This window comes from Staurois parvus, unplaced genomic scaffold (assembly GCF_062004578.1).
Source record: "Staurois parvus isolate SC_StPar_1 unplaced genomic scaffold, SC_StPar_1.0 ptg000293l, whole genome shotgun sequence".
NCBI lineage: Eukaryota > Metazoa > Chordata > Amphibia > Anura > Ranidae > Staurois > Staurois parvus.
This window is the reverse complement of record NW_028318089.1, coordinates 2964037-2978586: the sequence shown is the minus strand read 5'-3', so window position 1 is coordinate 2978586 and position 14550 is coordinate 2964037. Positions and strand designations below refer to the sequence as shown.

The 14550-nt window shown below is 42.0% G+C and overlaps 1 protein-coding gene across 1 annotated transcript in view; it reads right to left on the bottom strand.

The window, feature by feature from the left end:
* MFSD11 (major facilitator superfamily domain containing 11) overlaps window positions 1-14550 on the bottom strand; it is an 83534-nt gene that overhangs the window by 17697 nt on the left and 51287 nt on the right. The window contains exons 9-10 of the mRNA XM_089682673.1: window positions 8013-8053; window positions 7861-7926 (exon numbers count right to left, since the gene is read on the bottom strand). Of these exons, the coding sequence (XP_089538799.1) occupies window positions 7861-7926; window positions 8013-8053 (107 nt within the window). The remainder of the gene's footprint in view (window positions 1-7860; window positions 7927-8012; window positions 8054-14550) is intronic.

Here is a 14550-nt window from a genome sequence, read left to right as displayed (position 1 = left end):
TAAACAGAATCCTCCATTCATAAAAATAAGGTGGATGGAGGAATCCCCCCTGCCGGAACATTGAATTCTGACAGTGGGGCAACAAATCCTTTTGGCAGGTCCAATGTCTTCTATTAATCTTTAACATAGTAACCATAGTCGCCATGGTAGCAATGGAATATGAATAAATAAAACAAGCATAAAATTTACATTCTGACCTAATGCTAACCTGCAAGTATATCTTCATCTTATGTAAAGTAAATAGGCGAGCGTTACAGCATCAACAAATACTCAAAGCTGTCCATCAGAGATCTTCCAGAAGCTGAAAGGTCCCCCAAACCTGAGCAGCTGACAAACCACTGGAATACAGGAAATGAGGTAGTGCTTCAAGGCTATCTAGGGACTGTAAATCATCCCCTTGTACCAAATTAAGTCACCATATAATAAAAGGAATATAGTTCCAATGTTTATTGATCACTGGTGAAATATAACAAATGGCAGCACAGTGGCTAAATGGTTAAGCACTTCCGCCTGGCAATACTAGGGTCGTTTGTTCAAATCCCGACCACGGCACCACCTGCCTGGAATTTGCATGTTCTCCCTGTGCCTGTGTTGGTTTCCTCCACGTATTCCGGTTTCCTCCCACACTCCAAAGACATGCCAGTAGGTTAATTGGCTTCTGTCTAAATTGGCCCTAGTATGTATGGATGTGAGTAAGGGACCTTAGATTGTTCTCCCCTTGAGGGTTATGGACTGATGGAATTGTACAATATATATGTAAAGCGCTGTGTAAATTGACAGTGCTATAGAAGTACCTGGAATAATAACAAACGGGCTCAGAGTTCCACTCCACAAACAGGCTGTAGCTGTACTTGGTGCGATACGGTGTCACACAAAAAGCCTAAAGACATACCCAAGTAGAGGAACTGGATGTGACATCACAGGAAGCCTTCAACCAGAAGTGATAAGCGCCAGACAAAGGTGTCTTAAGCAGATAAGGACAGAAATTAGTCCAAAAAAGCAGTCTTCTGTAATGGATGACACGTTTCGAAGCAACGTGCTGCTTTTATCAAGTCCAGTAATAAAAAAGAAATGACCAGGGTAGGTTTAAATAAAAATCAGTAAGGAAGAGGAGGGGCCATAAACCATAGAAAGCAATTGAGAGCCACAGAAAGCCATAGAGTCCTTTATAGCATGCTACCCCATCATAAGTATGGAACCATCCATTTTGAATAGCACCTCAATGCACATTACCAATGGATCTGCATTTCTGCACACCCTACATATATGTGAACTGTTGTGGTGTGCTGGAAAAAAAAAAAGAAAGAAGGGCACAAGCATTAAAAAAAAAGGTCCACTACAGTGTTAGCAGCCCGTTGAAAATGAATAGGTTACCTTACAGCAACACACATTAAAGAAACTCTTACAGGTCTCTAAGGTTTTCATCAGAATAGCATTTACTCCCTTCTCTGTCCATTTCAATTTCCTCCATTCCAGCACTGTAGCTGACCCCCTACATCACCACATAAGTCAACAGTGACTCAAGGGTCATTAACTACTTACCCTCCAGAGGATTTACCCTCCTTCCTGACCAGGACATTTTTTGCGATACAGCGCTGCTTTATTTTAACTGACAACTGTGTGGTCATGCAACGCTGCACCCAAATTTGCAGCCTTTTTTCCCCCTCAAATAGAGCTCTCTTTCAGTGGTATTTGATTGCCTGTGCGTTCTCAATTTTTGGCGCTATAAACAAGAAAAGACCGACAATTTTAAGAAAAAACCCCATTATTTTTTGCTATTAAACATGTCCAGTAAAAAAAAAAATTTTAAAAATCAAATTTTTACATAAATTTAGGCCAAAAATGTATTCTACAACGTCTTTGCCTAAAAAAAAATTCCAATACGTGTAAATAAATTGGTTTCATGCAAGTTATATCGTTAACAAATGGCGGTACATATACTGGTAGAAGTAATGGCGGCGATCAGTGACTTATAGCAGGACTTCAGCGGGCATTCTGACACTGGGGGGAACTGACTTGGTGTCACTGGCATCCCCAGTGACACCAATATAGTAATAAAAAGCACCTAACACTGTACTAATGGCACTGGGCAGAAAGGGGTTAACATGTGGGGCAATCAAAGGGTTAACTGTGTGCTGCTTTACTACGTGGGCTGGGTGTTTCACTGTAAGCACACTGATTTGTATGGCTCTGCTAGGCTGGGACCCAGTGATTGACAGCTGAGGCCGCGAATGGTGGCTTTGGTAGGGCTCGCGCACCCCCTACCCGAAACCGCAAAATCACGTTTATTTTATATATATATATATATATATATACACACACACATACACATATATACACGCATATATACATATACACACACACACACATACACACACACGTGATTTTGCGCACCCATGCCACCCTGTAGCAATATTTGTTAAAAACAAAAAAAAAAAAAAAAACCCCACAACACAGCCTGCATTGGGGTCAGGCATCGAGCATTCTTTGATGTGATGAATGTCAAAGAGGCTTTTGGAGGTTTCAACAGTATATGCTGTCTTCTACTGCAAGAGGATGCTGAATTTAAACCTTTAGACACTTGACACGATCTCTCTAAAATGCTTGCAGCAGCACAGCACAGGGGTGTGAATCTGACTGTAATGCCATTCATAGTAAACATAGATCACTGTCCTAGACCCTGCAAAATATTCTTTTCCCATCCCCTCCCTTCTACTCTATCTAAATTGATAGTCACAATACAGAATTCTGATAAGTGAATGTTCCAGAGCTTTGGTACAGATGAAAGCATTTTCATTCTAATCTATGCTGGGAAGAAATCGAATTGAGGAGGAAGGAGCAAGCCCAGATAGAACCCTTGGCAAAAATCTTAACGTAATATTTATAAAAGTGAAATTGCCTATATACACAGATGCAATAAAAACGCAGCACAATTAATTTAAAAGTCCTACACAAATCCACCTAAATATAAGTCTCTATTTGTCATGAATATAGAGCAGGTGGAGATTAGATATTTCCCGGCACACGTAATATAATAAAAATGTAACATGAAACCCAGCGCCATCAGAAATGCCAGATATTAATGCCTCACAGTGAAACGTCAAAAAGGAAGAAAAAACCATAGTCTGCATTGGTTGCTGCAAATGAAAATAACATTTTATGCCTGCTTTGCCTTCTCCGATCTCATTACAGAAAGTATGTAATGGATTTTAAAGATGGCCATTTGGTGTGCAAAAGTCTGCATGCTACTGGGTGTAGCAGATTTTCTATTACCCTTCTGGCCTCTGCCTTTGTCACATTAAATATCTTGTTATCAGCCTGTCCCATAGAAAAGGTTCTTGCTAAAACCCTATAGGTATCCATTAAAAATGTGAGAAAATCAGCCTAATGGTATGCCTCTTTATTAATGCAACATTCCTTTCACCAAATGTTATCTGGTAGCTTCTTTCTGGTAGAGATCTTTAGCATGTTTTGTTTTCCTAGCTTAAATGGCTTTGAAGGTGGAGATAATCAATAATTCATTCAGCAATTTTCACCTCTACAATCATTTGCAGGAAAAATAAAGCTGGGTTAAGAAGTAATTGTACGGCAAGCCAATTCTTTTGTCTTCGTGGCTGTTAGGAACAGATCTTGCTGGAAAAGCCTGCTGCATGTATAGCAGGTGAATTGATGAATGCTACTACCCTGTGAATGGTTACATTTTTAAATACAAAAGGTAAAATATATCAGGAATGTCAAATTATAGAACAAAAGCTTGGGTAAAAGATGTGCAACATTTCATTATGTAAATCAGCTAAACACATTCCATGTGCATCAAAACAAAAGGGTGTGCAAAGTGTTACATTTTGTTTTCTTTAGAAAGCAGCCACAGCCTGAGCAGAAAAGCCTGTCCCCTGCTAGCAGGCTGCAAAGTAGGACCCTTGCCCTCTGTCTCTCTTTGGAGAGGTCCAACAAACCTCAGCTAAGTCAAAGCTAGAGCTCTCTGATCAGCAGGAAACATGAGCTTTTCTATATAGAATGATGAAGCACTGTCTCAGCAGGAGTGTCATACCTCTGCAGAGAGACCACTGCTTCCACACAGACAGCAAGCTGGCAGGGGACAGGCTTTGAATGCGTATGAACTGCAAGGCTCCATCGGCACGGGTGTTTGCTTTGCTGCGAATCCCAGTGGAAATAATCTATTGATTCCTGCTGCTGGGACTGACAGTTGCATGTGGATAGCAATGGCCACCAAGCATGTGTATGAGCAACTGCAATGACAGGCTGTTGCTGGTTGCATCTATATGTGGCGGTTTGCAAAGCCAGTGACCAATGCACCACAGTTTAGCTTTAATGCAGGAAAATATACAATAGTGAAGAGCTCTGATATAGAAGGGGTCAGCAGAAAGAAGCTGGAAAAATGTATGGCTTCCCTTGTCACCGGACTGATGTATTCCAGGAAATTTGATGACAGAGTCCAGTCTTTCAGCATGCAATGACAGTAGGAGACAGCAACCATGTAAATGTTCATATATTTTAATATTTCTCTATCCCCCCCTTTACAGAAGACTTTTTCTTTTATGTGAAAACCACTTAGACCATTCCAGCCTTAAAGTGTTACTAAACTCACAACAATAAAATCTGTCTGTATATGCAGTAAAGCATGCTTGTTATACTCACTATGGAACCTGGAAAAAGGATGTTTGATCCTGTCTTCTCTGATCTCCTAAATATCTCCTGATAAAACAGAGGCATGGGAACTGGCTGCACATGCTCAGTTTGGTGTGTATTGCTAAATACTTTTTCCTCTTGGGAGAGTGGCATGTGATCAGCACAGGACCAATCAGCACCATCACTCCCCAGACAGAGGTCAGGGGTCCTGCATTCTCCTATTAGAGAATGAAAACAAGCTTTAACCAGTGCTGGACACTGATAGAAGTCACAAGTCTGCTCTAATTGCTGATGAGAAAAGGTATTTAACAGTTTATATTTACTAAAATAATTACATTTCCATGTTGAGTGAACTGTGGGAGACCAGATATAGTGAATGCAGGGTCCTGGGTTTAGTAACATTTTAAAATTTCCTTTTGCTTTCTGTTCTGGCGACAATGCTCAACATGACAAACATCACCCCTCTCGGTCAGATCCATCTTTGTTGCCAACAAATAAAAACGTATAAAACTAAGTTGGATCAATTAAAAAGTCACATAATGTGTTGTTAAACCCAGACTATGAAAAAATTTGCATTACATGCTATATAACAGAGTGTGCATACCTGCAAAACCGCTAAAGAATTTGTTTTCTGCAGAGTGAAATATACCTGGTTGATCCTGCCTTCAGCTATCCCTCCCATCGTCTGTGTCCCCATTACAGGTGGAGATTGTGTAGACCAGCTGGTGTCCTCTACTGAGCACGCTCAGTTCTAGGCTCTCCATTTCCTCCTTTTTCTTATCTGTGAAACTCATATAACTGAGTCACACGTGGTTGTATGCACAGTGGTAAATGACACTCCCCTCCCTCCTTCATCCATGTCGTCCTATTGCTAAACACTATGGAGGTGGGATATAGAATGCCGATTGAGAACATTAACTAAGAAACTCACAAAAAGGTTAATTTTAATATAAATCAGCAATAAATATATAAAATGTAATTTCTAATACTTTTAAATTAAAAAAGTGCCTTGGATGCAGATGCCATCTGAACACATAGAATAGAATCCCTTCCCAAGGATCCTTCCCTGCAGATGCCAAAAAAACAGGGAAAGATCATGTGACCACTTAAATGCGTAAAAAAAAAAATACACTAGCATGATATGATTTATGTGAACAAATAATGGCAATTCATTAGTATGCTTTAACATGTTTCAGGTGTTATAGAACCCTTTAAAACCAGCCAAACTATTGAAGTGATCTCACCATCTCTTTGATCTTTCTTCATTTGGACAGAGCATACTTTTGATCAACAAAATTATAAAATGTCCCTTACTATGTCCTAACTCTTTGTTCTATATTTCTTACATCTCACATAAAACACCACATTGTGACCCTTTTGTTTGAGAGCGGTCTCAGTATTGCACTTTATAAACGACTGAGCATGTTGGATCTAGGCACCAGCTTTGCAATTTGGGTGCCACAGAACTCTCACCTGCTGGCAATAGGAAAAAATGGCAGAGGTTCTAACCCCTTCACTACTGCATCAAAAACAAGAGAAATGTTTTGGCTGCAGTTCTGATTAAATGTTGTAGGCGAGCCAACAACATGTGATGAAAGTTATGAGTGAAACTACAGCTACCCTTTAAAGTGGGCCTTGCTATAAAATGCAAGGTTTGTTTAATATATCAGGCCCCACAAGTAGATGATTAAAAACAATATAGGGGTAACAATCTATTATACTTCTTCCCTATCTTTCTGACAAACAGACCCTAACACAATGCAGGAGTGCCTTTCTATGAAATCTGGGCTGCTCAGCATTCTCTGGGATCATGCTGGAAGGAATGCAAGATCCTCCTTGCTTAACCACTTCAAGGCCGGACACTTTCACCCCTTCCTGACCAGGCCAATTTTCAGCTTTCAGCGGTATCACACTTTGAATGACAATTGCACGGTCATGCAACACTGTACCCATATGAATTTTTTAGCATTTTTTTTTTGAGACAGATAAACTTTATTTTGGTGGTATTTATTCACCACTGGGATTTTTATTGTTTTTCTACATAAATGAAAAAAGTTTAAAATCATTTTGAAAAAAAAAGTGCTTTTCTTATAAAATTTTGCAAATAAATAATCTTTCTTCATAAATATTGGCCAAAATGTATTCAGCTACCTTTTTAGTAGAGAAAAAAAAAAACCCAAATTTGTTTATAACCAAAAATTATAATTTTTTAAAAACATGTTTTTACATTTTTATTTTTTATATTATTTAATTTTTTTTTTTTTAACATACTGTCACCCTAGCAGTACACTGTCACCATAGTAACACTGTACTACTTGTGGAAGGGTGATGAAGATTTTATTATTTTTTAAACACTTGGTGCTTTTACACCCATAAAGGCTGTAAAAGCAATCATTTCTCCTTCTCTCTGGCTACATTCTTGCAGCCATTGAGAAATACTATGGGAGCTGTGATTGGTCACAGCTTGTCACATGGTACAAGGCTGTTGTGAATAGCCTTGTACCATGTGACCTCTGTGATCATTCACAGATTTCACTAGTGGTAAGCAATGATGTCAGGAAGTGACATTTTGCTTACTACTATTCATGTGATCACTGATTAGCCAATCAGTGATCACATGATCGGGACCTCACATAGAGGTCCCGTACAGCGATTGGTGTTCCACTGTGTCCTCTGGATTGAGGTGCCACTCGCTCCCAGGGAGCGCGCACAGGCAGGGAATGCGGGAGGATGTTTATAAATGGCCACCCGCCCCTGCACTGGTCCCGTCCGGCCGTTTATATACATGGGCCAGACAGGAAGTGGTTAAGTGCTGCAAATCAAAACTGGGAAAGTCAATACTTTCCTCCAGTTTTTTTTTTTTTTAATGTTAAATGTGGTTATTAATAACAGGGGAGGGGGCCCATATATAGTAAGGGAGTTTGCATCTTAACTGCACGGTCAAGGTTCATGGCATGTAATTGTAATTTTATTTAGGGGCTGCTGTCACATTACATAGTCTAGAAGTAGGTTTACACACATACAGCATAAAACAAGTTTTCATTTAGTTTCTTCTCACAGTGTGCGAGATTTCATGCTGATCATTTTCCATGGCTACTTCTGAAGCTCAGTGAAATTCTACTTTACACAGAACATAAGCCGCGCAAACAACACTGAACACACAGCCTGAGCCTTCTGACCTCTGCTTACTCCAGCGCCAAGGGACATTACCTGTGTAAGCCATAGATACGCTTAGCAGCAGCATTTCTTTGGTGACGGACAACTTCAAAGATTTTACTGAAATAGGACACAAAAGTTAGGTTAATGAACCTGGTCAGTTTGGCCATTGAACTGTTTAGCTGAATTTACAGAAGGGCACTTACCAAAGGCATCCAGTGCTTTTGAAATATTGCTCTGTGAAGATCTAAGTTGAAAGAAAATTAGATATAAAAACATTTTGAACCAATCCAGTTATAGCAATATAAAAACAGAGCATTAAAAAAAGGAAGACACCAGTGTATTTGCATTTTCTTTTACCAAAAATGAAACATTTATATTATTGTAGTTTAAGGTACCTTTCATTTTCATGTTATGCCAATATTACTATTGTATTAAAAATACAGTTTCAGAAATGCTCTCTTTAGTGGTCCTCCCACAGGTACCACACAAAGTGGATGTCGCCTCTATGTTGGGTCTCAATTTTACCAGACCCTGGGAAATGCATGCTTTGGTGATGCACAATGACATACAATTTTGAAGGACCCCATTCCACTGACTCATATGGGTAAGGGCAGAAGAAGGCATCAATGAAGCAAGGAGGACTTGTTTTTCCCTACACAATGATTATAGTTCCCAATGAAAACAATTTATTTTCTATTACCTATGCCTTTTTCCTGTGTTAGGAAACAAACTGCACTATTCACCCTCTGCCAACTAACCAAAGAAAAAGAGCTGAATTCCCTAGGGTGGACCTATTTCAGATGACCAGCCCCCTACGGCTATAGCTGGCCTGGTATTCTCCAGATGCACAGAGGGCGACTGCTGATCAATAAAAGTGTAAGTACACATCATGCCTGCTAATAAAGGCATATACATTTTATAGTTTTAAAGTGAACCTGTGACCTGGACATAGACATTCAAGTATTTACATATTTGTAACAAGCAGTGAATGAACTTTAAAAACAAGCCTTTACTGACCTACGTAGTTGCAGGCACTGTAGAGCAATTCATCCTCAAATTTCACAGCAGAAGGAGGATGAGCCGCTGAGCAAATTACTTCAAGAACTTCAGTACTTCTGCTGTGAATTTAAGGATGAATTTCTCCACAGTGGCTGCACTTACAGAGGTTAGTGAGGAATGGTTTTAAAGCACGATTACTGCATGTTCAGAATAAACGCTTACCGCATGTTTATATTTTAAATTATATTAGATCATATACACACATGCGCGCACACGCTTTTACTTGACAACCTAGCTGCTGCACAAGCTTTGCCATAGATGGACAGGAGTCTCACTAAAAAATGAAGAATGCACACTGGAAGAACCCACCATCTCCTTCTCCCTAATTTTGTTTCAATATTTTTATTAAGAAAGTTTTGTTTTAAGAATACAACAAGCTCAAGATACGCCCACGCAGGGGCAGAGCAGAACAATAACACAAACAGATATATCCTGCTGACTTGTCATAGCCAAATAACAAAATGTCCGATGACATCAGGGAGGGACGGGAAAAAGCCGAACCAAATAATAGCAGCAGTAATCCAAAATAGTACCAGAAAAAAGAAAAGAAAAAAAGGTTAGAAGAAAAGATAAAGAACATAAAAAAAAAAAAAAGGAATCAGAAAGAAAACATGGAGGAAAGAGAAACTAGAAGAATCACAGATCCAGGGCTAGCACAGGCAGCAACTATAAGAGGCCATAACTAGTAGGAGACAGGGATGGCAAGGAATAACGTATTCAAGGTTCCCAAACTTTAAGGAATCTTGGATGAGAATCATGAAGAATGCTAGTCATCTGTTCATTGATCAACATAGCATTCATCCGGGTCTTCACCCCCTGGAAGACAACCGAAGGGGTTCTCCAAGCTTGAGCTATAGCACGTTTGGCCGAAATAAATAGGTAGGATGACAATTTCTGCTGAGACCTAGACAGACCCAAAATTGGGCAATGCAGGAGGGCCACCCTTACATCCCTACGGACCGTAATATGAAATGGTGTTTGTAGCAAACCAAAAACCCTAGACCAGAAGCCTATCAATCGTGGGCATGACCACCAAATGTGCAAGACGTCCCCGCGTAGACCACAGTTCCGGAAACACCTATCTCCGCCATTCGGATTAAAGTGAGCAGTCCGCGCCGGGACCCAGTACCACTGCAGGAGAACTTTGTAGGCTGCTCAAGAGTAACTGTATTGAATGAACATTTCGTCACCATCCCCCAGGCCCTACGCCAATCCTCCGCCACAATCGAGACACCCAGATCTCGATCCCATTGAGAGACATAAGACAGGGGAGGTGAGGAGGACGTACTGTTAAGGGAGGCATAAATTACAGAAATGAGACCAGGGGACCCTGGGGAATGCTGACAAACGTGCTCAAAGGGCGTTTTGCAGTAAGGGTATGTAGAGGTACGACAGAGGGATAGGACCCAGTGGCGCAATTTCAAACACCGATAATATTCCCATGGCGGGACCCTCCTTGATTCTTGAAGAGACTCCCATGATGGAAACGTACGAGCGCTCAGAAAATCATGTACAATAACAAAGCCGTGGGAGGTCCACCAAGAGAACAAAGGGGGATGTTCTAGGCCTGGCGGAAATAAAGGATTATGCATAATCGGCAAAAGAGGTAGAAATCATGAAATCAAATTACCAGAATATTTTACAGAATCCTAGGTTCGTAAAATGGGAAGCATGATAGGGCTCAAATCCGGAGGGCGCAACTTAGGCGGGAGCCAAAGCAATGTAGTTAAGGAAAGCGGAGCACAGTTGGGCAATTCCAAGAGTACTAATAACGGGATATCTGTCGTGGCATGACGCATAGACAACTGGGAAATATAAGCCGCCAAGTAGCATCTAGAAATATGTGGAACTCCCAAACCGCCCTGTAATCTATAAGTATACAGAGTGGCTCTAGGCACTCTGGGACATTTATGAGCCCAAATAAAATGGAGAATCCGGCTTTGCTTTGGGTAATAATTAGCCAAAAATAAGGCAGAGTAGGAGGAAGGAAGTGTAACGCCAAGGTAAGCCAGAGAATGGGATGCCCAACGGTAGGGAAATTGTGTCTGCACCCGCTCAAACAGGTCAGCAGGGAGCGTAATATTCAATGCCGTGGTTTTAGACAAAATTGATGCGGAGGCCAGATATAGTCGAAAAACGGTCCAATATGGCCTGGAGATTGGTGAGAGTGATGAGAGGATTGGTTAAAACCAAAAGGGCATCATCCGCATAAAAGTAGGCCTTGTATTGGGTGCCGGCATAGGGTACACCAGAAATATCCGGGTGATTGCGAATGGCTGCAGCTAAAGGTTCAAGAGCGAGAACAAAAAAAGCAGGTGATAATGGGCATCCCTGTCTCGTGCCCCTGAATATAGGGAAGGATGAGAAAAAAAAAACCCTGCATATTTAACAGAGGCCGAGGGAGACTAGTATAAAGCTGAGATCCAAGCCAGAAATACGTCACCAAACCCCCATCTAGACAGCGTGCATGCCAAATATTCCCAAGAATGTGAATCGAACGCTTTATAAATGTCCAGGGATAAAAGAAACCCTGGTATCTTACGGCGATATAAAATATGAATGAGATGGATGACTTTACGGATGTTATCAGCAGCTTGTCGCCCCAGAACGAAGCCAACCTGATCTCGATGAATAAGTGAGAGTAGGTACTTATTAATTCGGGTGCTCAGAACCTTTCCCAAAATCTTCAAGTCCACATTTAGCAGCAAAATCGGTCAGAAAGCTTGCAGTTCAAAAGCATTTCAGTTTTCTTAGGGATCATAGTAATATGCGCCTGAAGAGACTCCAAAGAAAGCCGGGAACCCTGCTTCAAAGAATTGAAAAAGGCCGTCAAATGAGGAACCAGAATGGTGGCAAATTTTTTTATAGTAGAGCCCAGAAAACACATCTGGGCCTGGAGCCTTGGAGGCCTTCAAAGATTTGATGGCATGGTAGAGCTCAGATTCAGAGATATCCGCATTCAGGGCATCTCGGGCTGCAACAGACAAAGAGGGTAGGTGCAGCTCAGCGAAAAAACTATCAGCGTGTTCAGCGACAAAGGTGTTCGGTTTTTCCGCAAATCTCTGAGTAATCTTCACAGGGTCCGAGGTAAGGCCACCGCCCCTCATTTGGAGTTGAACAGGTTTATGCATGCGACCAAGCAAATTAAGCTTCTTGGCCAACATTGGCCCCGGTTTATTGGCGCATGTATTAAACCTATGTCCGGCCCAACGCAAGGCCTTCTCAGCTCATATAGTGGAGAGAAGATCAAGTTCAGCCGCCACCACATCTCGAGCTTTCCTATTGGCCGTAGTCGGGCAGGCTTTCCAAGTAGCGTCCACCACGGCCAATTCCAACATCCTCCTCTCTCTGGCATGTTTCCTGGACGAGGCTATCTGAATCAAATGACCCCTAATGGTGGGTTTGCGAGCCTCCCACAGAGAGACGGCCGAGGATACAGAACCCACATTGTCCGTAAAATAGGACTGAATGTGTGAAAGAACCTGGGCGCAAGAAGCCTGAGTGCTGTCCTTCTCCCTAATTCAGTCTGTGAATGAATAAGGTACATGTACAGGGCAGGGAACAGGCTCTTGATTACAAAAAAAGGTTTAGCTACACAAAAAATAATTTGTACAGTAATGTGCACTTCTTAGGCCTCATGCACACTAAACGTTTTCTTTACCTCTCCTAGCAGCAGCGTTTTGGTCACAAAAACCCCTGGTGCTTTTAAAAGTGTGTAAAGCGTTTAGTTGCGTTAAGCATTTGGGCGTTAATTTCACTGGCCAGAATAATTAATAACTTATTCTGTCCACTGCACTAAATGAACGCTCAAGCGCTAAATGTGCCTACCATTAATGCGCGTTTAGACTCCACAAGGGTTTTTCTGCCAAAACTCTGCTGCTCCAGGACGCACTGGCAGTGGGTTTTTTCCTGCCTCTAAACTTTCCCACAACTAAACGCCTCTAAAAGTTTGTGTGCGCATGGATACATGCTAACATACAGGGGACTGTAGAGGCAGGGAAAAAAATGCCAGATGTCCCAGGGATGTTCAATTCATATCGCCCGATGCCAGGAACATGTAGTTCCGGGTGCCGGGCAGGTAATTATTTTTTACCTTTAGCCCTGTTGTGCGCAAGCAGCAGGGCTCATCTCTCAGGTGGAAGTATTTGGGCGGCAGAGCTGCTGCCTGATTGCTTCCACACAGCCAATTATGTTGTCAGTCTCGACCCCCCCCCCTCCCTTCCCCGCTATGTCTCCCAGGCTCCGCTTGCCCATCTGCAGGCCCAGGACCAGTCAGTAGGTGCTGGTGGTTATAGGGGAGGGAGGAGAGTGGACACATCAGCTCCCCTCCCCTTCTTGTTCTGACCTGGAAGTGATGTGACGTCACTTCCGGGTCCCCGTTGACAGATTCCAGGACATCGAGGCTGGGAAAGAATGTAATGCAGTGCGCTGTGCACTGCATTAAATTCAGGGGAGACATGCAGGGTCTTTTAGACCCGAGGGAGGTATTCCCCCATCAACACTGACTGTGATGGGGGAATTGAGTGAAAATCGCTCCATCTATGGCCAGCTTTATACAGTTGTCCCCATTGGAAGATTTCTTTTCCCCTACTTTGTGGAGAACAGTAAAATATTTGTCAGGGATGTTGAATTTATAGCACCCGATGCCTAGGACATGTAATTCAGGGCACTGGGACGGTAGTTTTCCTAAACCTTCAGCAGGGCTCACCTGTCAGGTGGACGCATTCGGGCAGCAGCGTCGCCGCCCAAATACTTCCACACAGTGCCAGCTTCTCCTCCACCCCCCCCCCCCCCCCGTGAACCTCCCCCCACCCACTATCTCCCAGGCTCCACTTTCCCATCTGCGGCCCGGGACCACCTCACCACCATCAGCTAGAGTGGTGGGAAAAGAGCGGACAAGTCCACACCTCTCCCCTTCTTGTCCTGACCCGGAAGTGATGTTATGACAGCACATCCGGGTCCCCGTCGAGAGAAAGAATGTAATGCAGTTCGATTTGCACTGCATTACATTCAGTGTAGTACAGGGGAAACATCCAGGGTCTTTTAGACCTTGGATGTGTCAAAGAGAACCTGTCACCAAAAAAAATTTAAGTGAAAATAGAAAGATTTTTTTTTCATTGTAATAAATGAAAACATTGATGGCGATACACGTTACATATTGCGCACACTAGGATGAGAGCAATAATTCTAGCACCAGACCTCCTCTGTAACACTATACTGATGACCTAGAAGGGGCTTTAAAAGCAACACCTATAGAAAATATGGGGTACTGAACTTAGTGTCCATTTCACAAGTGCACGCAAAATTTAAGGTTTACATGTTGGATATCCATTTACTCGATGCAACCTCCTCTTTTATATTTTACAAAAAAAAAATAGGGTAATTATTGCTTTTTTGTGCCCTACAATTAAATAACCTGTATTTTTTACTGAAATTTTGTGTTCACATTTATTTATTTCAGGTACTTATATAGCGCTGTCAATTTATGCAGTGCTTTGCACATATATTGTACATTCACATCAGTCCCTAACGCTCAAGGGGTGTACAATCTAAAGCCCCTAATTCACATTCATACATACACATACTAAGGTCAATTTAGACAGGAGCCAATTAACCTACCCGCATGTCTTTGGAGTGTGGGAGGAAACCGGAGTACCTTGAGGAAACCCACGTAGGCACAGG